Below are 24,378 nucleotides of genomic sequence, written 5' to 3'. Positions count from 1 at the left end.
ATTAATTGATTATTAAACTTTAAATATATATAAATATACTTCTTAAAAAAAAAAAAAAACTCACACAAGCACTTTATTCTCTCAAATAAACATAGACTTTCTACGTTACAAGGTCAAAAAAAAATACAAATAAAACTATAACTTATAGCAGTGAAAAGATTGACCACATCTCTTTTACTGTAATTATCCTTAATAGGAGTAGTAAAGTAGCTGTGAATAGGCATATAGAAAAAAACTACACAAACCCGTCAGTTTTTGTAGTTATGATAATCATTAATTTGTACATTAAGTGGGTTGTATAGTTGGGTAAAAATCAATCGTTAAATATTTCATTTTCTTATAGAAAAAGTTCGATTGAGATGCTCTTGTCACAACTGTAATGAGATTTAAAAAAATATCTAACTTTAAAAGATCGTCGTTAAATTTTTGCATTAAAATTGATTTATAATAGACCACACGAATAAATTATTATCTCTAAGTTTCTTGATTTGTAATGGGCGGTGGGACTAACATCCCATTTACTTTCTCATTTAAATCCGATGCGAGCAGGGTTGCAATTCGGGCGGGTTTGAAGTATAACTTAAACCTACTCACCATATAAAATGCTAAATCCAAGTCCAACCCTAACCATATCTTCAATTCTAACTACTCAACTCGAGCCTAACCCATATTTCTACTTTTAAATTCAGGTTTCGAACTCGGGTTAATTTAGATTCTGGATTAAAAATTCGGATTAATTCGGGTTACTCATATAGCTAATCTTCATACTGAAAGTTTAATATGATCTTGAATTAGTTTTAGATTAAATTATTCTTAAACAAAAAAAAAAATTTAAAAGACTTTTTGTAAATTTTTAATAAATTACAAATAAATCCTTAAAAAATTAATTATCCAAAATGTTAGCATACAATAAGTTAAGATTTAAGAAGGAAGTTGAAAAGGAAAAAAAAATAATTATAGTTTAAATATTATATATAATGTATTTTAAAATTAAAAATATATATGAAAATAATATTAGAATTCAGGTTTGGATTGGTTATGCATTGTTAGCATCTCAACTCAAACCTATCCCTAATTAAATTTGGGTTGAGATTTTTCAACCCATACTCAACCATAATTCTAAAAATGATTGTCTAAATCTGTAAAAAAATCGATCTGAGCTCAGGTTCTAGATGTGAGACAAGTCCCACTTGTAATATTTTTCTCCACTTGAACTTGCAATGGTCTGCCTACCTGGAAAGGCTCACTCGGGCCCATCTGGACCAGGCACAAATTGGTTCACCTATAATACCAACTGCAACGGCTTGAGTGTTTCGCAATATGACCCACCCAACCCATATATACTGGTTTACTTTAGCATGAGTTACCCACACGGGCCACACCACAAGTACAAGAGTGGGCTGGACACAGAGGAACGATCAGCCCAAGCCATTGATAATGGTACTCTAGAAGTGGGCCGAGTCAACGATGGGGAGAGCCCACGACCAGGAAGCCTGTTAGGAAGCGTTCTCTCTCTCTCTCTTGTTGCAAGACCGTTTGGTAGTGTCCTCACTGTCCTGCAACTCGTCTTGATACGCTGTTAATCCCAAGCGACAGATAAACTCTGCCTTTTCGGTGTTTGTCTCCATTAATGATCAGAACACAAGGTATGCTTCTCATTTCTGACCTTTCCTGTTCAAATTTCATTGTTAATTGCCGCAATTGAGACGAAGAATTTTCTCTAGGTTTTGATTAGGCTGTTCAGCGAATTCTACGAAACCCTAATTTATTTATTTTACTTCTCTGCGCACAAATAATTAGACTCTGCTGGCTGCACATGTCAAATGATGCTATTTGGATTCCGATTGCATTCGAAACTTGGCCAAATGGAGTCATCACCCTAATATGTGAAAAATATTGTTTAAAATGGAATGAGGTTATTTAGAATGCTTTGAGAAAATAAACTGAATTATTATTATTTTATTCTGCGCCCAAACTGATTATTCCAATGCATTTACTTTTGATATTTTGTTCATAAGACGAGGGTTTGGTAATCATTAATATATAGTAATTACAATAATGCTAACTACTAGTATTACATTTCAAAGAGATCTATTCCTTGGCAATAAAAAGAGAAACTGTGAATGGAGACTAGATTGATAATCTGATGATAAAATAGAATCACGGGTCACGAGTCACAACTAGAGCACATTGTAGTTGAGGATCCCATTATGGTGATATATTGGCTGAAATGCAATAAACAAATATGACAGTTTTGTACAATTTTCATTGATTTTGTCTCAAAGGAGTATATATGCCTGAATACTATTGGAACCAAATGGAAAAGGAATGCCAATTCTTCAATACATGGTAAATAATTATGCAATGATGCCATTAAGGACAAAAACAAATGTTACAGAGAGAATGGTGTATTCATGTAGAGAGAGAATTTATTTTGTCAATGCTCAAAGCAATGCATCTGTCAACTCTTCATACCTCCACTTTGATTAAATTATCTCTCTGCATGAATACACCATTTTTCTTTATTGAGCTATAGAATCTTTTCTTGGTTTCTAGGATTTTACTTCACAGATATCACATAAATTTAATTGAGACTACAATTATTATTATTATTTTTATAATAATTTAAACTGATTAAATGGTAGGCCTGTGTTTTCACTAGTTAATTGGTAGCATATCAATTTTAACAAGACCTGACTATTGAATAGGTTACACATGTCGCGTCATTGCTCACAATCTTGTGTTGCACAAAATGGTATACCTAGTTTTTTGTTGTCTTGGACTTGAACCAAATTGGTCCTCCTTAGTCCTTACAAGCAAAACAGTCAAATCAATTTTGCATGTGACATCATTTGTCCACATTTCATATAAACAAACCAGTTGTCTATGCACTAGTTACCATGCATTCCCTTTAGCATTGTAGAAAGATGAAGGTGAATTTGTTTACGTTTACATTAAAATTATATAAGAAAAAGATTTTTGGCGATCCTCTCAATGCTTTTGTATGTTTGTTGACAAGACAAGTTTCAAATGGTTAATTTTAGTGTGACAAATGTAAGGACAATCCAATTATATTTTCTCTTCCAAGACTAAACTCTATGGGCAAACTGTGTGACTTATGATTCTCACATTTGAAATTATCAACATAGAATGGAATCAGGAAGTTTCAATGAAGATGTTAACATCATCTTAGCTAAAACATCTATCATATATCATATTGATGTAAAGGATCACTTGTTTTTATTAAATTTGAATGACACTTAACCTATCAGAATTCTCTTTTAGTTCCATTTCTGGAGCGGCCTCACTTGTCAATATATGCATGCAATCCCATTATCATCATTATATATGCTGACCGTGGTAACATTTCATCTATGGCTAGACAAATTGGAATAGTGAAACAAGATACATATAGCTAACATATAATGTCGGAATAAGGTTTTGTTGAGTTGAGCCTTAGTAGATATGCTAATAAATTTCTAAGCTATGATTGTCAATGTATTTATCTTCCGGGGCATTTCTTTTCAGGTATGCAACTATGAAAGAAAAGAACCCTACTTCTAAACTCAAGCATATTTTAGTGAATTGTGCAGCACAGGTCTGTTATTGTGCTCAATTAAGTCTTCCTTTTAAATTCCTTTTGTTCTTGGAATTAAGCATCTGCTGTTCCAGAGTCACATATATGAACTTTAGCTAACTTGGAGTTAAATTCCTTTAGTGAATTGCGTAGAGCAGCTTTAGCTCAATATTATAAGGGCACCACATGAACCTTGGATTTATTAACAATATATCTATAAAATGTCCCTTAACTTTACTTTAAGGTAGTAGGAAAGGAAATCCTAATATTCTTTAAATTAATATATAAATTTAAAGGTCGGTGAGACATTAATAAATGTCAATGAGACAGGCAAATCACCTTATGTATTTAATGACTTAGAATTTCATTGATGAAAACATGACATAAAAAGATTTGGATTACTATCAATTTTTTTCTATATAAATTATTGTATTTCTATGCACTTTTACATTCTAATATTTCATGTTATTATATAAAATTTAATTATTATTAATTACCAAGTAATAGAATTATCAATTATCCATCATGAAACCAAATAATTCCTCCAAAAAGTAGAGTTAGTAAAGAAAGATATGATAGCATGTGGTTGATTGATGCTATGACCTTAAATAGAGCAGAGTGGAAACATAGGCCCCAAGTAATTGGGAAAAGGCTTTGATATTGTAGAGATTAGCGGATCAACTTTGAAATAGGATGAGTGATACAGACGAATAGTTTTGAGGTTTTTGTGCAAGTGACGTGTTGTGAACTGGGAAGCACGGATACGGACCCAAGATATAGATACGACACGATACGGACATGACAATACGACAAATCTTAAAAACATTAGACACAAAAACGGTAGAGATAAGTAAAAAATTAATAATATAATACACATTTGTATGTATAAAAAAATCATTTTTGCTTATTTTATCCATATAATCATGAATAAAATCACTAATTTATAACTTATTGTTTTAGTTATTTAAAATTTCATATTCTTTTTCTAATTAACCCATAATATATTTTAAATTGCATTGAATCCCATTTTTCTAAAAATAATTACAAAACCACCCCTTCGTGTCCTGTAAGTGTCCCAAATGTGTCATTGTTGTGTCCAGTCAGAAAATAAAATATTCAAATTCTAGGACACTTATAGCCGTGTCCGCGTGTTCGATACAGCCAGAGCACCCCTAGGTGATGTGTCCGTTCTTCCTAGGTTGTGAAGCTGAAAAGAGAGTTTCATGAAACAGTCAAACACCAACCATGCCTCAATGAACAAATGTTGGGCAACTAAGTAACGTGTTTATAAATTAGTGAAAACAATATGTGTATGTTGAGATGCATTTATGGATAGACAAGATATGGTAACAAATAAACAATATTTTTGAGATATCAGAAGTTGGACCGAGGAGGTAGAAGGATGAAAAAACCAATTAAGACAGTGTTTGTCACATTTTGTAATATTCATGTTTGCTAGTGCAGAAAACTAATGTACTCCTCATTGAGGGCATTTCTAGGGTAAGGGAAAAGACTGAAATCGGCCTAGGTTGAGGTAGTAAGGAAAGACAAATAGCGTATGGGCTAATTAAATATTTAAAAGTATGGCACTATATAGAGGCACAATACGTAATGGTAAAATAAGTTTCTTGTAATAGTCTCACAGTAGTTGGTGTAAGGCTTTATTGGGTTGTGTTGAAGTTTGTGCTTGCATCTAAAACCAGAATTGCGTCTCTTTATATGCACGAGATATGAAGATGTGATAAGCTGTGTGAATCTTTTGAAGTTTTGAACATTGGCTCCGTTGTGAGTTATATATTTTGCACTTTTAATAACTTATATATATTTGTCTTCTTTTAGTTTATGCAGCTCTCTTTATTTAGTCCATTACTATTTTGCATTTTGAGTTTTCATGTCTCACTAGGGTTCTTTACCATGAATTGCTGTTAAGAAGTGAATAGAAGTGCTTAATGCCTTGTAACTGAAATTGCAATTATAAACTCTATATGTGCAGGCAAAAGATTATGGGAGTTGTGTTGCCGCGAAAGTTCCAGAAGTTGAACGAGATATGTGTTTAAAAGAATTTCTTGCATTAAGGACTTGCATGCAGAATGTGGTATGATTTATTTTATTATCATATGCGACGGGAAATTAATTTCTTGGTATTGGTGTTTTGTTTCTTTCCTTTTGACCAAAAGTTGCATTTATCTCTTTCTTTTTGCATTATAGCTCAGACGAAAAATTTAAGATCCTGTCCATCTTTCATAAATATCTCGAGGTTTATACTGAACACTGCAGGCCCAATTCCAATGGCTCAGAGATCTTAATTTGAGCATGACAAAAGGTTTGATATTCATCATTTATAAAAAAATATTTTTTTGCTCATCTGAAATGATATGCTGTCCCTCTCACATTTGTTTCTGCCACCCTAATTTTTTCTTCCCTTTTTTTATTTTTATTTTTTTATTTTCCCTTTCTTCAGTGCTATTGTAGCTTTGAAGCTTGGTATAGGCTTCCCCACTGTGGTACTTTCTAAGCTCCGCAACATTTGAGTTAGTTGAAAGGTTTGGAACTAGGAAACATGTTTGGGAAAGCATCAAGTTCTCAGCTTAGTGTTGGTTTCAGTGGATCTGGCGCTTTGTCACATGTTTATATTCAGTCTCCACCTTTAAGATGCAGCATTCCTGGATCAGTAGGTTTATTTTATGATGATGGGAATAAGTTACTACTCTCGCCAACATCTGATCAGGTAATATGATAGATCATAAATAAAATACTTTCAGTGCATTTGCATGATCAACAATTAACTTTCCACAAGTGACGAGACAAATGCTTGAGCATGTAAGTTTTTTAGTTGTACCGTTTGAACTGAATTGTGCGAGTCCCTTCTTTCTTCTAGGTTTTCTCATGGAAAACCGCTCCCTTTGCTCCACATGTTGCTCCCACCTGTGACTCAATAAGCGAAGGGCCAGTGTTATCAATCCGGTATTCTCTAGATGCAAAGATTTTAGCTATTCAACGTTCTAATTATGAGATTCTGTTTTGGAATAGAGAAACCGGAGATACTTTTAGTCAGGGATGCAGATCTGAGTCAGAGAGCATTCTTGGATTTTTTTGGACAGACTGCCCAACCTGTGATATTATATTTGTAAAGACCAGGTGTGCACTAGAAAATTTTCCCAACTATATTAGAAAATTTTAATATAATTTATTATTATTATTTTAAATATATGATATCTCAACTTGATTAGAAAAAATTACATCTTCTATTGATATATGATCTGTTAAGAGAATGTTCTTTTTTCTAGATAAATGTGGTTTTGGGAAAATACTTCCTTAATCTGCTTGATGGTTTGGTTTCATATCTCAGTTGGTACCTGTCAGTTGTCACATGCCTTGATCATTCTTTTCAAATCAGTTTAGCATTATGTTTCTTGTGTTTGACGCCTGATGAACTCTATGCATGTGGTTTAGCTAGAACACCTTTTGATGATGACACAAAATATTATTCTCTCTCTCTCTCTCAACATTTAATCCATGATATATTTTTTGAATTTGGAAACAATTTTGGACTTCGTTAGAGTTGAGATGGATAGTCCTATTTACTAATATGCCATGATATCCATTTAAACCTTTGTGAAACTGACAAGGAGTTGGAAACACAAATGTCACCAATACTCATGCCTTGGTTAGCAATCTGATGGAGACCAAGACGCAACTCGAGATCTGAAACTGTATATGACTCTCACCAATATCATAGAAGGGGGCAAGATAAATAGAAATATGAATTTTTGTAAATTAGTGATACTTAATTCTGTTATTGTTATTTTTATAATGTTTTGTTTTAGGGTTATTTTCATATTTTTCTATTTTAGGGTTTTTAGATTTTGGTTATGATCTTCTCTATATAAAGGCTACTATGTAATCAAAATATTCAGCTTTGATTATTGGAATATTATTGTGGTTTTAGAATTCTCTCCCTTCTTACCCCGCTTTGCTCTTGCTCATTTCAACCCTTCAGCTATCCAGCATTCCAGCCTTCCAGCCTTCCTTTTCAATCTGCCTTCTTTCCTCCTCCATTTTTTTCTCATCTCCTTCTTCTTGCCTTATCTCATCTTCTGCCTTCTCATCCCCTGCTTTTATTCTATTCTACTTCAACTTGATTGCAGAATTCATACCAGTCCAGCATCACCTTCCCCATATAAATAAGGAAGAGGTGAAATTGAATCTATTATAGGAATGACGGATAAAATTTACCATAAGGAAGTGGAATACACAATTAACCATCGAGGAATGGAGAATGTTAGGAATGGTAGGAATTATGTATCTATTGACGCATGGAGAAAAACATAATAATACCAATTTAATTTACAAAAATAACGGGGATATACAAAATTGTGGCAACTATAGAGGGATTAAATTGATGAATTATACAACACAATGAAATTATGAGAAGGGGTGATAGAATAAAGATTAAGGACGGAATCAACAATATCCAATAACCAATTTGGGTTTATGCCGGGAAGATAAACAATAAAAGCAATTTACCTAATAAGAAAATCAATTGAGGAATATAGGAGTAAGAATAGAGATCTACATACAGTTTTTATAGACTTAGAAAAAACATTTGATAGGCCCTAAGAGACATAATTTGATGGGCTTACAAAGAATACAAATTCCTATGCAAATAATGAAAATTATTCAGGATAATATATGAACACAGACACTACAGTTCGTTCTATATGTGGGAAGACTAGTGAGTTATCTATAAACATAGGATTACACCATGGATGAATGTTGAATCTATATTTATTTGCAATAATTTTAGATGAAATAACAAAAGCCTTCCAAGGGATCATTCCATGGTGCATGTTAGTTGTCGATGATATATTGTTAGAGGATACCTCTAAAGAAAACGTAGCAATAAAATTAGAAATGTGGAGATATGCATTAGAATAAAAATGATTGAATATTAGTTGAACTAAAATAAAGTATATTGGACTTCTCTGGGTTATGCCTGGATCCACTAGAGGGTTGATTGAGGCGTGGAGAGGTTGCCCTGTGGGGGCTCACATTCAGGATTCGTGGAGGGCTATGCCGCTCTATGTGTGATGGTGTATTTGGCTTGAGAGGAATATGAGATATTTTGATGGGAAGGAGATGTCGATTTTGGTGCTTAAATTCGCTATTCTTTCCACTCTTTTTTGTTGGGTTTCAGGGAGAGATCATAGATCTTTAGAGGAGATTGTTGATTTTTTGGCCTCTCTGAAGGCTTAGAGGCCCTTTGTGGTCTTGTGTATTTCTCTTGGGTTCCGTTCCCCTTTTGAGCGCTTCTATAAAATTTTACTTATAAAAAAAAAAAAGAGTATATTGACTGTAAATTTAATGAAGGTTCAGATTTTTTAAATATAATGATAACTCTTCAAAACCAAAGGATTATTCATAATAATCACTTTCGATACCTAGGATCAATAAATACAAAATGATGGAGAAATAGATAGGGATATAACTAGTAGAATTGGATTAGGCTGGAGAAAATGGAGACAGGCTAGTGGCATTTTATGCAACAAAAGATTCACAAATACATTTAAAGGAAATTGTATATGACAGTTATTAGGCCAACTATTCTTTATGGTGCAGAGTTTGGGCTTCAAAAAAGAAACAGGAGCAACGCCCTCATGTAGCGGAAATGAGAATGTTAAGATGGATGGTCAAAGTACCTTGTAGAGATAGGATTACCAATGAAAGTGAGAAAAATTAGGAGTGACGTCCATTGGTGAGGAGATAAGAGATAATAGATTAGATGGTGTTGGTTAACAGAATATTTTATGTCAAGAACATTTTGGGGAATCTTGCATGTGATTGGTAATGTTTTTATTTGTATTCAATTTATATTGTTGGTTTTTTTAATTAGTCTCTCTTTGTTCGATGAACTTTTCCCAGAACTCATTAAAATTTCTATAGACTTGTACTTGTTCCACTGAAATGGAGTTTGATTACAGCGGGCTGGACTTGTTTTCTTACAATTCCAATCTGAAATCGCTTCATTTGGTTGAGACAAAGAGATTTAATGTGAGTTGGTATGTCTACACACATGAAAGCCGCTTGGTTCTTCTAGCTTCAGGAATGCAATGCAAGAGTTTTACTGGATATCAGGTATAACTACTTGATTATTTTGTGGCCAAAATTTCAAATCCTTTCTCATCTAGGCTTTATTTGCTTCAGAAAATTAATTGTCAAGACTTTGGTTTTGTTGAACTCCACTGTATTTATCTTTGTGGTGTTTTGTGGTTTTAGTGTGGAAAAGGTCGTCACTCCACTATATTACTCTCTCTCTCTCTCTCTCTCTCTCTATATATATATATATATATATATATATATATATATTTATATATTTGCAGGAAGGGGCTGCTCTCAAACTTTCTTGTGCTTTGAAGCCAGAGCTTTTACCTTTATACCAAGGAATATCCCCTTCTAGTTAGTATTAGTAATGTAAAGTAGGATTTGAGCAGGGCTGTATGAGAAAGCATTTTTGAGCTTAGTGTGTTGTTTTCATTCATTTCGGACAACTAGTGAGCTCAAGTTCAATGTATTATGAAGCATATCTCCAGACACGTACCATGTTGGTTTAATTAGGTTAAGCTGTAATTATTTTCTCATCTAGATTTGCAGTTGCATCTAAGTTATTCATGGTTGAGCATAATGAACAACTGTTTCTGAAACCTTAGCAGCTGAAAGGAAAAAAGGTCAATTACTATCTTAAATTAAATTAAATTCGGCCAATCTTGCTAAATATTGAATTTTGGATAAGAAAGTAAATAGTTTAGGGTAGGATGTCTCATCAGATTTTAGTTGCGCATAGAGATTTTTGTAGTTCCTGAGGTCAAGAATGGAGTGAGAACACCTTTTTTCCCCCCTTATAAAACCTTCATGTTACTCATTTATTCCAATCTGATATGCTGTTCTTTTCTTTTTCTATTTTTCTCTTTCTTTTATTTTTTAAGAAAACCACACTATGATGAAACCATCTACACCTATATACTTCCAGTTGGTGCAATGCAGTGCTGCTGTGAATTCAAGTTATTTTCACAAATATGGATATCTCATTCAACCCCCTCCTTAAAAAAATAATAATAGAATCTTGTATATATTAAATCTTTGATCTTGTCAGGGAGAGAGTTTTCCATTCCATGATTCTTGAGGTATGTTTTGGTCCGGGTATGTGTGGTTTTTGATCTGAGTACTTTCCCCACATGGGACTTGAGTGGAGTGGATGACTAATTTTTATATATATAATACATACATTTTTTTTTTTACATAGTTTACGTTTCTTCTTTTCAGCTTTCATCTGCAGGAATTATTCGCTTGCCAAGGTTTGAGATGGCAATGGCTAAATCTGAGGCGAACAGTAAGCCCGTCCTTGCTGCTGAAGATGTCCATATTGTGACTGTGTAAGGTTTTATATTTATTTTCTTACATTTCTTGTGAACAAAGTTAATTTTTTTTTTGTCCAAAATGTAATACCAAATTCTCTTCTCGAGTCACAGCTATGGTAGGATATACTGCTTGCAAATCGATAGGGTTGCAATGCTACTTCACTCGTATAGGTTCTACCGCGATGCTGTTGTACAGCAGGTGAAATCTTGCTCAAATTTCTTCCTAATTCAATATTTTGTTCGACTTACGTACAATGCTTGGAAATTTGTTCCAATGATGACTAAATATGGTGGAAGTATTGTCAAATGTGCATTTGTTGGGTTCATTAAAATGAGTGGGACAGGTTTCTCTTTCCAGTTTGCATTTTGATAAAATGTATTTTTCAATAGATTTTTGAATTCTGATCGTAAATTTGAAAATACTTCTGAGCAATTGCAAAATGAATGATGATCTGAAATCACATGAGTGCCTTCTTTTAACCTCTAAAATAAGTAGGTTAGCATGACTCTTAGTATTTGACAGTACTTTATATGTGCTCACCTTATGAAATGTTCCATGCCATATCTTGTCTGTTGATTTTCCAATGCCTGTACATTTCAATTAGGAATCTGGTTATCATCTTCTCCTGGTAGCTCCGTGCACTTTTGAAGTAACCCAAGTTAGCAGTGGCTTAGTTACAATCGCTCATTAGCTCTATGCATTGAATTAACCCAAGTAAGAAGTGTCCTTTGACTGTACCACCAACTATTAGCTTAGTGGGGGTATCTCCTGCAACTCCAAAGGGGGAGGTGCAAGGTTCAAATAGGGGCGTGATGTTCAAATTGAATTGGACAACGCTACTGCTGCTTCCTTGATTAATGATTTGCGGGTTCATTTTGCTTTAAAAGGTCTTCAGTGCGAGCCACAGGGCCTTGTTTCTGATGAGGAGTTTGTGACTCCGATGGCTGGTTGCTCTCCATCCAATTCGGTTCTTGAGGATTGGGAGGGAGATTCCTGTTCTTTGTTTGTTGGGGAACTCGATTTGGTGCAGTGGGAAGATTTGGAACATGATGCTGTGCTGTGTGCTCCCCTGGCTTGTGTTCGACTGAAAGGGGGGTGTTTGAATGGGCCTTCGGCTGTTGAGGGAGGGGAAGGTTTGGAGGAGGAGTGGTTGAGAGAGAAAGGTGGGGAGGTGGGCTCTCTGTTGGGTGTGTCTTTCGAGGGTAGAATGGAGGAGGCGATGAATAAGTTCCATGATGTCCTTCTTTCTCAAAAGATGGAGAGGATGGGTTGTAGGGGTGGTTTTCAGTTTGGGAGGGGTGAAGGAGGGGCGAATCACTCCTGATTTGGTTACATGTGAAAGAAGAAATAGGGGTTCACGGGAGAGGGATAGTGGGAGGAGGAGAGGGGTGGGCTTTTTTACTATTTCCCTATGAAGCTACAAATTTTGTCATGGAATGTCCGGGGTCTCAATGATCCGGTGAGAAGGAAAGTCGTGAAGTCGGTTATTCGAAAATGGGGTGTTCATGTGGTGTGTCTGTAGGAAACAAAGATTGCTTTGATGACAGAGCTGATTATGTGTAGTCTTTGGAGCGGGAGATTTATGGAGTGGTGTGCTTTGGATGCTTTTAGTTCTTCGGGTGGTGTTCTTGTGATGTGGGATAACAAATGGGTGTCTTTGGTGGATTCTCGGATTGGGAGATTTTCTATTTCTAGTGTGTTCTTGTTGGTGGAAGATGGCTTTCATTGGGTTTTTTCTGGTGTTTATGGGCCTACGGAGGATTCGTTGCGTTTCTGTGGGAGGATAATGGTTGTTGCCGTGGTGTATTGGTGGGGATTTCAATGTTGTGCGGTCCTCTTTTGAGAGATTGACGGGGGGTCGGTGGACGTCCGATATGGAGTCCTCCTCAGCCTTTATTGATGACTTCGGGTTGGTTGACTTGCCCTTGGAGGGAGGTCCTTTTACTTGGTCCAGTGGACAGTCCCCTCCTACCCTTTCTCGGCTTGATAGATTCCTTGTTTTAGGCGATTAAGAGGAGAAGTTCTCTGATGTTGCTCAGGCTACCTTGGCTCGCCCTATCTCTGACCATGTTCCATTGATGTTGGATTGTGGCGGTTTGCGTAGTAGGCATTCTCCTTTCAGATTTGAGAACATGTGGCTTCGTGTTGAAGGTTTTCTAGATAGGGTTCGTCTCTGGTGGGTTGGGTTTGGGGTGGTTGGTACCCCTAGTCATATGCTCGCAGGCAACTTGCGTCTCCTGAAGAAAAGTCTCAAGGTTTAGAACAAAGAAGTCTTTGGGAATCTTGTTTGGAGGAAAAATCGGGTCTTTTCTGAGATTGCGGTTATTGACCGGATGGACGGTCAGGGGTCCTGGCGGATTCCTTGAAGGCTAGGACGGTGGAGTGTCAGGTGGAGTTCGCTGAGATTGTTATTTTGGAGGAGATTTCGTGGAGGCAGAAATCTCGAGCTTTATGGCTTAAGGAGGGCGACAGAAACACGAAGTTCTATCACAGATTGGTCAATGCTCATAGAAGGGGCAATCATGTTGGGAGGATTCGGGTGGAAGGAGAGATTTTGTCCAAGGAGGAGGATGTTTGCAGAGGTATTGCTGGGTACTATGCCAAGCTATTCATAGAGTTAGCAGGGTGGAGACCTTTGCTTGAGGGGCTTTTTTCTCTACTGAGGAGTGCTTGGGATTGGAGGTGCCTTTTTCTAAAGAAGAAGTTTTGGTTGCTTTGAAGAGCTGTAGCGGGGATAAAGCCCCAGGTCCAGATGGGTTCACCACGAGATTCCTTTTGGACTGCTAGGAGGTGGTTAAAGGGGAGGTGATGGGTACTTTTCATGCTTTCCACATCCAGGGGTCTTTTGAGAAGAGCTTGAATGCTACTTTCATTGCCCTTATTCCCAAAAAGGGGGGGGGGGACGTTCGCCCAGGGGTGCATTTACAAGATGATCGCCAAAGTCCTTGCTTTTAGGTTGAGGAAAGTGTTGGATGGGGTGATTTCTGACTCTCAGAATGCCTTTATGGGAAGTCGCCAGATTTTGGATTCGGTTCTCATTGCTAGCGAATGTGTGGATTCCAGATTGCGCGATGGGGAACCTGGCCTTTTGTGTAAATTGGATATTGAGATGGCGAATGACCATGTGAGCTGGAGTTTCCTTCTCTACCTGATGGAGATGATGAGGTTTGGTGTGGGGTGGAGGAAATGGTTTCACTTTTGCATTTCCAGTGCTTGTTACTCTATTCTTGTGAATGGAGCCCCGACTGGTTTTTTCCCTAGCTCGAGAGGCTTGAGGCAGGGAGATCTGCTATCCCCTTTCTTGTTTCTCTTTGTGATGGAGGCCCTTAGTAGGTTGATGAGGAAGGCGGTTGAGCTGGGTTTTCTGAGAGGGTTCCGGTTGGGTAGGGACGCCGCTTGTCAGTTGGAGATCTCTCACTTGATGTTTGCGGATGGTATGCTTGTGCTTTGTGATGCGGAGGTTTCCCAGCTCAGGTATCTGAGATGTGTCTTAATTTGGTTCCAAGTTGTTTCCGGCCTTAAGGTGAATGTTGGCAAGAGTGTGTTGGTGCCGGTTGGGGAGGTTCCTGAGATCGCTTTGTTCGCTGACATTCTTGGATGTTGTACTGGCTCTTTCCCTATCTCTTATTTAGGGTTACCCCTGGGGGCTCCTTCGAGGTGTGTGGGGGTTTGGGATCCAGTTGTGGATGGGTTTGAGAGGAGGTTGGCGGGATGGAAGAAGCAGTATCTCTTCAAGGGGGTTCTCGGAGGGGGAATCCGACCTATCTCAATAAAGTCTATGATTGGTTCGAAGTTCTTGGCTGACCAAACTAAGAAGAAAATGGCATTCTACATCGTTTGAGACCGTAAGTGAAGGGCGGGTCACTCTTATTAAGAGTACATTTTCTTGTCTTCCTACATATTTCATCTCACTTTTTCAGATCCCTGTCTCTGTTGCTGAGAGAATTGAGCGTCTACAGTGTAACTTTCTGTGGGGGGTGAGGGGGGAGGGGAGGAGTTTAAGTTTCCCTTGGTTCGGTGAGAGCAAGTGTGTAGGCCGATTCGTAATGGAGGATTGGATCTTCGTCGATTGGTGCCTTTCAATAAAACTCTCCTGGGGAAATAGCTGTGGAGATTTGGGGTGGAGAGACATTGGCTTTGGAGGAGGGTCGTCGCGAGCAGTTTTGGGGAGTGCAGAGGAGGGTGGTGCTCTCTTGAGGTGGGTGGCTCGAGGGGTGTGGGGGTTTGGAAGTGTATTCGGAAGGGCTGGGCGGATTTTTCCATTCATGTTCGCTTTAGACTCAGGGATGGCAGAAGGATCAGTTTTTGGGAGGATGTTTGGTGTGGGGACATTTCTCTTGCTCTCGCTTTCCCACGGCTCTTCAGGATTGCCACGGATAGGCAGCCAGGGTGTTCGACCGTTATCATCTTGATAGCGGGAGTCTGGTTTGGGATGTTCGTTTCAAGCGTCCTTTTCAGGATTGGGAGGTTGAGGATGCCACTCGTCTGTTGGAGGTGTTGTATCGGTAGGGTGTCTTGGCTGGAGACTCTGATGGTTGGATTTGGGCTCCCAATTCGCAAGGTCGCTTTGATGTTCGTTCCTTTTTCAGGTGTCTCACAGTGGAGCTCAGAGGGCCTTTCCCGTGGAAGTCTATTTGGCGCTCCAAGGCTTCTCTCAAGGTGACCTTCTTTGCTTGGACCACTGTTTTGGGTAAGATTTTAACCCAAGACAATTTGAGAAGGAGAAATCAGTTGGTGGTCAATCGGTGTTATATGTGTCTTCGGGATGAGGAGACAGTGGATCACCTTCTTTTGCATTGCTCCATTGCCAAAGATTGTTGGGACTTGATACTTGGTTTGTTTGGTGTCCATTGGGTCATGCCTCGTTCCTCTAAAGGACTTGTAGAGGCTTGGAGGGGGTATTCTGTGGGGGCTCATGTTTGTGATGCTTGGAGGGCTAAACCTCTTTGTGTGTGGTGGTGCATCTGGCTGGAGAGGAATAGGAGATATTTTGATGGCATAGAGAGGCCTATTTCTTTCCCTAAGTTCTCTATTGTTTCAACTCTTTTTTGTTGAGTTTCTGGTAGAGATTATAGATCTGTAGAGGATATTGTTTTTTTTGGGCCTCTTTGAGGGCTTAGAGGCCTGTTTTTGGCCTTGTTCTGTTATTTTTGGATGCGTTCCCCTTTTGAGTGATTTCTATGATATCTTTACGTATCAAAAAAAAAAAATATGGTTGGCAGTTAGGCAAGCTGCTAGCTTAAGTGGTATTTCATCGCATTAGAAGAAACAAAAATGCAGTTAAAGAAACAATATCAATGGATGATTACTTTCACTATCATAACAAGCCATGACCTTTTGGTCCATGTGGTATGTCTTTCTCCAGGATGCTGCCACTTGGCAATGTGAGGATGACTGGAGAAAGTGGAAGAGACTAGAAGATAGAATAGTAAATAACTGAAACCAAGGAGAGGTGTAGGATGTGGTCGGGGGCATGTGCATAGCACATGCTTTTCTTTACTATGAATTATCATGACTGTTAGGCCCATAATAGATATAGATTGTAGAATAGATTAACAATAATTGATTTTTATTTTGTCACAGGTATTATTGGAATGCAACAATATGAATCAGTTAAATATAGAGAGCAGAAATAATTAAATCATGCAACCACACAAGAATGCACGATTTTTACGTGTAAAACCCTAAGAAGGGAAAAACCACAGTACCTGATCCAGACAAATTAAATCCACTGTATAAGATAACGATTACAACTAGGGTAACGGTTCAGTGGCCCTCGAACCCCTGGTTACCCCTAAACACAGATGACGCCAAATTTTCTCCCGAAAGTCTCTAGGCTTTCCATTCGCTTGGTTACGTCATCTACTCATGAACCTGCTTCTCTAGTGGTTTCAGTCTCAGCCACTAGTTGTCCGGTTGTATGTTTGTTATGTAGAAACACTTTGGTGTTGACGATGTTGTAAGTTGCACAAGATGATGATCAACACTCCAAAAAATCACTCACCATCTAATTCAAGATGAAGATGATGAAAACAAAAATATATGATCTCTCACTATTGTATGTGTATAGATCTCTCTGTTACTGTGTATGTTTATGAGAGCCTAGAGGTCTTTATATAGTGCTTTGAGTTCAAAGAATTAGGTTTTTTAGTTATAATCAGATTAGGAAACCTAAACCTTTTAGAATTCTGATTTAGAGCAGTTGACGATGTTGTAAGCTGCACAAGATGATGATCAACACTCCAAATGATAAGTCACCATCTAATTCAAGATGAATATGCTGAAAACAAAAATATATGATCTCTCTCTAATGTATGTGTATAGATCTCTCTGTAACTGTGTATGTGTATAGATCTCTCTGTAACTGTGTATGTGTATGAGAGCCTAGAGATCTTTATATAGTGCTGGAGTCCAAAGGAATTAGGTTTTTTAGTTATAATCAGATTAGGAAACCTAAACCTTTTAGAATTCTGATTTAGAGCAGTTTCCAAAAATTGTCCGTGCACAGTTTGATCGATCCATCTATCCATCGAGCTACATTCGCATTGCTTCAATCTGTCAACAGATCCATCGAGGCTTATTATTTTTGTAAAATTTCCTTGTTTAAATATATGTTAATTCCAAAAATAACTTAATGCATTAAGAACAATTTTTTTTATTTTTTATTTTATGAATGAAGATGTGTATGCATTGTGTCCTAAAATGATAATGTGATCATGAAACTCTAATCAGTGAGTTAGTTATTCAAGAGTTGATTTTACCTTTTTGCCCTTTGGTGTATCTTTATTTTCTGATTCTGGTCTTGGATATAGGTACCACCACAAACTAACTAAACTAACTTTTAAAAATCTAAGCAAAAGCTAAAAATAAAAATAAAGAGACTGGCTTTTGTGACAAATTTTGCCAACACTAAGTTCTAATATTAACAATGACTAATGGTGGAATTGATGATTTGATTATTCAAAAAGATTGTTTAGGATGAAGGAATTTCTTTAAGAGGAGGAAGCAACCTAACTATGCGACCGGCCCACATGGTAGTAAAATCCTATGAATTTCCTTGGAACTCAAGTTAATTTATTGAAGACTTTTCCCTTACCTGCTTGTCTTCTTTGTACATTTATTCTTCTTTGTACATTTATTTGGACAAAAATGTTCTCCAAAATAGTGCAAGTGACCAAGCACTTTTATTATTATTATTTTTTTTCCTACTGTTTTATTTGCATTTTTTGATACATTTGTTATCTGCAAGGTCAGTTTTTATATCCTGTAGTTGTCCACAGGAGCTTTCAATTTTTTTTTTTTTTTTTTAATGGTCTCTCATTGAAGGAAACATTATCTTGTTGTTTCTCTTCTCTTTTACAAAAATCTTTTGTTCCCTATCTTATGTTTATATATTTTCATTCTTCTTTAGCCTAATAAATTCTAAATATATTTCTTTAAGTCAATTTAGAACATGCCCTCCTGCAAGTAAAATTGAAAGTGTCTCCCTCAACCTCTAGTGGATGGTGTGGAAGGAAAGAGTTTGGCATTTAATCTGATTGAAAGTTATATATATATATATTTTTTTGTTCCGGTAAATCTGGTCTGAAAGTTAAAACTTCAGATCCGTAGTTATCTATATTTAATTTTTGACTGCTATATTGATTTTCTTGGTTATATAATTTCTAGGTAGGTTTTAGACCTCCCTTGGGGGTCTCTCTCGATGCTCAAGCTTTATGATATACTTTATGTGTTTGACAAGCAAAGATACATTAGAAAGCATTCAAGAGGGGAACGCATCCCAAAAGCTACACCACGCTTTATGATTTACTTTTAGTTGTCTCTCTCTCTCTCTCTCACACACACACCCACACAGTAAAAAAACCTTCTTGCAAGTAATGCGTAGTAAAAATATGTTTCATGTTAGTCTGACAAAGGTTTTGTTTTCCTTTTGGATGAACTGAGCTAGTTGTTTGTTGCATTTTTTTGTTCTCTTAAAATTCTATTTTTTTAGTAATAACTCAAACTGAATGGAATTGTACATAAATAATTTGTTGTGGTAGTGCTTTTGGTTGTGAAGCCACACTGCTGGACCTCAAGCAATTAATGTATTAAATTGACTAATGACATTACTATTAAAGTATTTAATAGTCCAGTCTTCCTCTTCTTCAATCCTCTTCTAATATAATTTTTATTTTCAGGGTTCTTTGCCCATTTATTCCAGCAAGATTGCTGTGAGTGTGGTTGACAATGTTTTGCTTGTTCATCAAGTGGATGCAAAGGTTGTTATACTGTATGACATATTCGCAGATTCCCGAGCACCTATATCTGCTCCACTTCCTCTATTGTTGAGAGGTTTTGCTAGGCCCAGTGCTTCGTCTTCGCAGATGAGCATAAAAGATTCCGAGAGTTCAGAAGCAAAAGATTTGAGTAAAAATGAAGCAATTATTTATGGTGATGATTGGGCTTTTCTTGTTCCAGATCTTATATGCAGTGTTGCTAATGGATTGTTGTGGAAAATACATTTGGACTTGGAGGCAAGTTCTGATTGTTGGTTTCTGCATTCTCTCTTATTAAGTCATCTGTTTTCCTTGCAATGAAATATCACCCTTACCTCGCAGGCTATTTCTGCCAGTAGTTCAGAAGTGCCCTCAGTGCTAGAGTTCTTGCAGCGAAGGAAGTTGGAAGCAAATAAGGTAATAGCATCTCATTTAAATTTTAGTATGCTCTTAGACAGTGAATTCATGTGGCCGACTCCATTCATATGGGAATAAATAGCCCTTGGAGGGGCAAATCCATCACCTAGGACAAGTCATTCACAACAAATTGAAATCATTACTCAAAATAATGCTGAAATAATGGAATGGTATTGTTTCTTGGATTCATCTCATTTAAATTTTAGTATGCTCTTAGACAGTGAATTCATGTTGCCCACTCCATTCTTTTTTTCTTTGTTTTTTTTTTCCTAGTTGGTACTCACACACATGTCTCTCCTGAGACTTGAACCCCTGACCTCCCTTTGGGAAGTAAGAGGCTGATACCGCTAGGCCACTGGCCCGTTAGTTTGCCCACCCCATTCATATGGTAATAAGGCAAGGACGATGATGAAAGCACTTGGAGGGGCAAATCCATCATCTAGGACAAGTCATTAACAACAAATTGAAATCATTACTTGACATAATACTGAAATAATGGAATGGTATTGTTTCTTGGATTCATCTACATGATTCTGTACATGTAGGGATGCATGTGTGTTTGTAATGCTTATAAATAATTTTAGGGCCTGGTTGGATTCAAGCTGTTTGCTTAAGTTGTATCTCCTGCCACTCCCAAAGGGAGAGGTGTAGGCTTCAAGCCCCAGTAGGATGCACATGTGTTTGTAATGTTATAAAAGAATGTAGGGCCTGGTTGGATGGCCCTTTAATTTGAATGGCCTCGTTCGTTCATGTACTCTGCTTCTATGTTTGGTTGGAAGGAAGGATTGAGGAAGGATGGAAGAGAGAGGGATAAAAGAAGCTTCCCTTGTTTGGTTGGAAGTAAGCAAGGAGGGATGAAGCATCCCTCCTTAACCCAAGTTTTTTCATCCGCTCAAAATTAGGTGGAAGAGAGGAAGGAAAGATAGAAAAACTAGTCTATAAATATAAATTACCATTTTTAGCTTTCAGTTATCTACAAAATTACAAAGACTCTCCCCCCTCCCTTCCAACCAAACAAAATAAGGTGTCACATTGTCCATCCTTTCCATTAATTCTTCCATCCGACCAAACCAAAAGTGAGGGGAGACACAATCACTTCCCTAGGGATGCCTCATCGATCCCTCCCCGTCTCCCTTCCATCTATTTTCTACCCTCCTACCAAATGGAGCATAAAGTATCTATCATCTTGAATGGAGTTCTTTAAGAAAATGTGCTACCGTCTTTGAAAATGATGATAAGAATGTTGAATGTAACCCAAGTAAACTTAAAAGAGGTCACACACTCAATAATATGTTTTGGTGTCCCATTTTCTCAAGTGTCTCCATTTAATATATATAATAAATGGAATCCATCAAATTAAAATGACAATGAACATGTCTGTAGTGAATGAATTTGTTTTAAATCTTGTGTGGCACTAAATGGAACAATTTTTTTTTTCTTCTTCTTGTGGTGTCCCAATATCCATTTTAAAGATGTTCGGTGCACACAACTATTTTAAAATAGAACTCAAAATTGGTAGTTATGCTATGCCACTTGCTGTTTCAGGCTAAACAATTGTGCTTGGCAATAGCTCGCACTATCATTCTGGAGCGAAGACCTGTGTCCATGGTTGCTAGGGCAATGGATGTATTAGTTACCTCATACTCGTATTCAATCAAAACGGGCAGTTATTTCAAGGGAATTAAAGCAGAGAAGACTTCACCTTCTGGTGTTCCACCTGTGAATAATCCTGGTACTATTGCTGATGAATCCACCAGTAGGGTAGATGCATTTGGAAAATCCATCGCACATGAATCTGCTGGTGGGGACAATGAATCTATTAATAGGTGTTCTTTTTCGGCTTCAGACTCCGAGGATAATGCTAGCTCTGAACAGCAGAAAAGCAACTCACATGATGGTCATTCTTTTGGTGGTAAAACAGATGGAGAAAACTTGATGGGAGCTGAAATACATCCATCAGATTTACGCTCTAAGCTTCTTCGACCAGGTACCAATCCGTTGAATGCTAATGTCTCTGAGCAGCAGGAGTCTCAAGTTGTCTCTGCGGCAATTTCATCAGATGAGATGCACAGCTTTGTGTTTGCTGTTGTTGACGAAGAGATGTCAGGAGATTGTTCCTACTTGGTAGCCATCATTGTTGAGTTCCTGCGAAGGTACCTTATTTATTTATTTATTTACCTCAACAAGAAACTCACACACCCACTTTGCGTCTATGAGGACTTGAACCCTCGGACTTCTACTTTGGAAGGTGAGGAAGTACCACTAGGCTACAGCCCTTGGTTGAAGGTACTATTTTAAGAAACACTATTAATATTATTATGAATTTAAATATGATAGTGGAGCTTTGCATTCACAGTAGTGCCGAGCCTATGTTAGCCACTGTACTGAGCATTTATAACCAGGAACATGAATACGCGTGAAAGGACTCCCTTTATAATCTTTGCTATATCCCCTTCTCTCAATCTATTAAGGAGTTAAAGTGAATATGAGGAACTTGACTTTTTTCATATTAGTAAATGGTTTCCAACAAGGCTCTGCCAAATCTCTGCCAAGCCACCAACTGTTTTAATGGTTAATTGGGACAGGTCCATGCCAATATGTATTTCATACACACACAAGCAGACGTGTGTACATGGTCAAATAGCAACAAAGGTTGTTTAATTGCCAGTTTTAAAAAATTACAATTACAACAAAATATTGTGTATTAAAAAAATAAGGCAGGGGTATACAGATCCGTTTGGGCCAGGTCAGAATGTGATCAAGCTATCAGTGCTGAGGTAGATTGGTCTGGTGGGCTACTGAACCTAGCTCAAGATATGTAACGGAATGGTCGCTAACGTGGTGAGCCACTTGGTCCAGGTGGACTAATATAGCGATAAATTAGAAGATGTTTTAAACATTGACAATATTTTGATGTTTACAAACATTGATAATATTTTCATTTTGCTAACCCAAATAGTTGGCTTTTGTTCTGGTGGTCCCTTACGTTGTTTCTTTGCTATTTCTGTTTTCACAGTGCTAATCTGGAAAAAGTTAAAGTACATCCGAATCTTTATGTGTTGACCATACAACTGTTGGCCCGCAACGGGCGATATACAGAACTAGGATTATTCGTTATAAACAAGGTTTACACACTCTCTCTGTTATAAAGTGTTTGTGCTTGGGCTTGATGAAAGTCTGCTGTGTTTATGATAAGTTTCAAATTTGAATCCGTTCTGTTACAGATTCTTGAACCCTCGAAAGAAGTTGCATTGCAACTTCTGGAGTCAGGTCGTCAGAATTTCCAGATAAGGAAGTTAGGTCTTGATATGCTAAGACAACTCACGTTACATCATGATTATGTTTTGTTACTAGTGCAAGATGGATATTATATTGAAGCTTTACGTTATGCACGAAAAAATAAGGTAATTACTGCTATGCTTTCTTTGATATAAGAAATGAACTGAATTTTTTTTAAGTTATCTGAATTTCAAAAAGTTCCATTAAATTAGATTTATTATCGTTCTTATTGTCTCATTTTCAAGCCTAGTTACGAATCACATTTGCTACTTATTGTCAATTTTGTTTACTGAAAATTATGCCTTGTTGGATATTTAGGGAAATAAATTGGGGGAATCTCTCCTTTTCTATTTGTTGGATTAATGAAACTTGGAAACCTTTCTATAACACATACCTAAGTAGACAATAAACACTTATGTGACTCTGCATTGAAAATTAATGTGGTGTTTAAAAAAATCCGGCCTTGCTATTAATTTAGGGAGAACAACTACTCTGATTTTTCACCAACACGCGAAATGTTTGGACAGATTATATTTTGTTGTTGGTATGAGTTACCAAAAATTTAAGGATTTCTAACATAAGTATGGGGGTGGATTTCAGGTCAATAGTGTCCGACCTTCACTGTTTCTTGAAGCGGCTTATACTTCTAAGGACTCCCAACATTTAGCAGCAGTGCTAAGATTCTTTTCTGATTTTATTCCGGGCTTTAAGAACACTACAGAGCACAATGCATATTGCCGAATTCTTGCCGAGACAAATTCATCCATTTCTGCTTGAGGTGTTCTCTGAGTAGAAGTAATTATGCATCCTCCAAGTGTTACCCCTTGGCTTCTCTGCTGGTTAACGTTTTTGGATGCTTCCTAGTCGAGATAAAAAAATCTGGCATATATTATATATGAGGAGTGTGAAAATGAACCAGTTATTCCTGCTGCTTTGTTGCATCCATATTATAGTATCAGATACCCGTATGTTTGTTTTTGATGCTGTAATACCAGTGTTGGGTTTTGATACAGTGATGCCACTATCAGAAGCACAAAGAAAACTTCAGAATTGGGCTAAACAATGTTTTTATTTCTACAGTACGAAAGGTAATTTACATAGAGGCTGTTGTTTTGGTTCTTGGTTGCTTACAGAAAAGAGGGGATGAACCCCCCCCCCCCCCCCCCCCCCCCCCCGGGGCGGAGAGTTCTAATATTCTTTTGTTGACCCTCTTCATAAGGAGTATCATGTATGACCATTAACATAAGATAAATGAATACAACATCTCTAGATTTTCAAGATTAATCTTCAACACTTTGGTTTCTACCAATATCTCTAATGTCATCTCTCTCTCTCTCTCTCTCTCTATATATATATATATATATATATGCATAATTAACCAAAAAAAGTATTTAGAACTCTCCTTGTGGTCGTCTACCTATATATATAATA

The 24,378-nt window shown here is 37.1% G+C and overlaps 1 protein-coding gene across 6 annotated transcripts; it reads left to right on the top strand.

Moving 5' to 3' along the window:
• Positions 1–1,516: 1,516 nt before the first annotated feature.
• LOC132313671 (uncharacterized) lies at positions 1,517–24,065 on the top strand. Of its 6 annotated transcripts, XM_059812562.1 has the most exons (16): positions 1,517–1,646; positions 3,529–3,598; positions 5,571–5,672; positions 5,786–5,900; positions 6,039–6,305; positions 6,456–6,715; positions 9,559–9,712; positions 10,898–11,007; positions 11,104–11,191; positions 19,174–19,502; positions 19,587–19,668; positions 21,214–21,400; positions 21,515–21,821; positions 22,685–22,793; positions 22,893–23,072; positions 23,548–24,065. In XM_059812562.1, exons 5-16 carry the CDS (start codon positions 6,138–6,140, stop codon positions 23,722–23,724), a joined length of 2,151 nt encoding a protein of 716 aa, XP_059668545.1. In that variant the 5' UTR covers positions 1,517–1,646; positions 3,529–3,598; positions 5,571–5,672; positions 5,786–5,900; positions 6,039–6,137; the 3' UTR covers positions 23,725–24,065. The 6 variants fall into 6 exon arrangements, with proteins under 6 accessions (XP_059668545.1, XP_059668543.1, XP_059668542.1 ...); XM_059812560.1 differs by having other exon boundaries at positions 5,855–5,900; positions 21,214–21,821; XM_059812559.1 differs by having other exon boundaries at positions 5,791–5,900; positions 21,214–21,821.
• Positions 24,066–24,378: the final 313 nt, after the last annotated feature.

The sequence above is a fragment of the Cornus florida genome, unplaced genomic scaffold (genome assembly GCF_030987335.1).
Source record: "Cornus florida cultivar Cherokee Brave unplaced genomic scaffold, ASM3098733v1 CherokeeBrave_3.0.0_Hap2_Chr06, whole genome shotgun sequence".
Lineage (NCBI taxonomy): Eukaryota > Viridiplantae > Streptophyta > Magnoliopsida > Cornales > Cornaceae > Cornus > Cornus florida.
The sequence above is the reverse complement of the archived record's forward strand: the minus strand, read 5'-3'. Positions and strand labels throughout refer to the sequence as shown.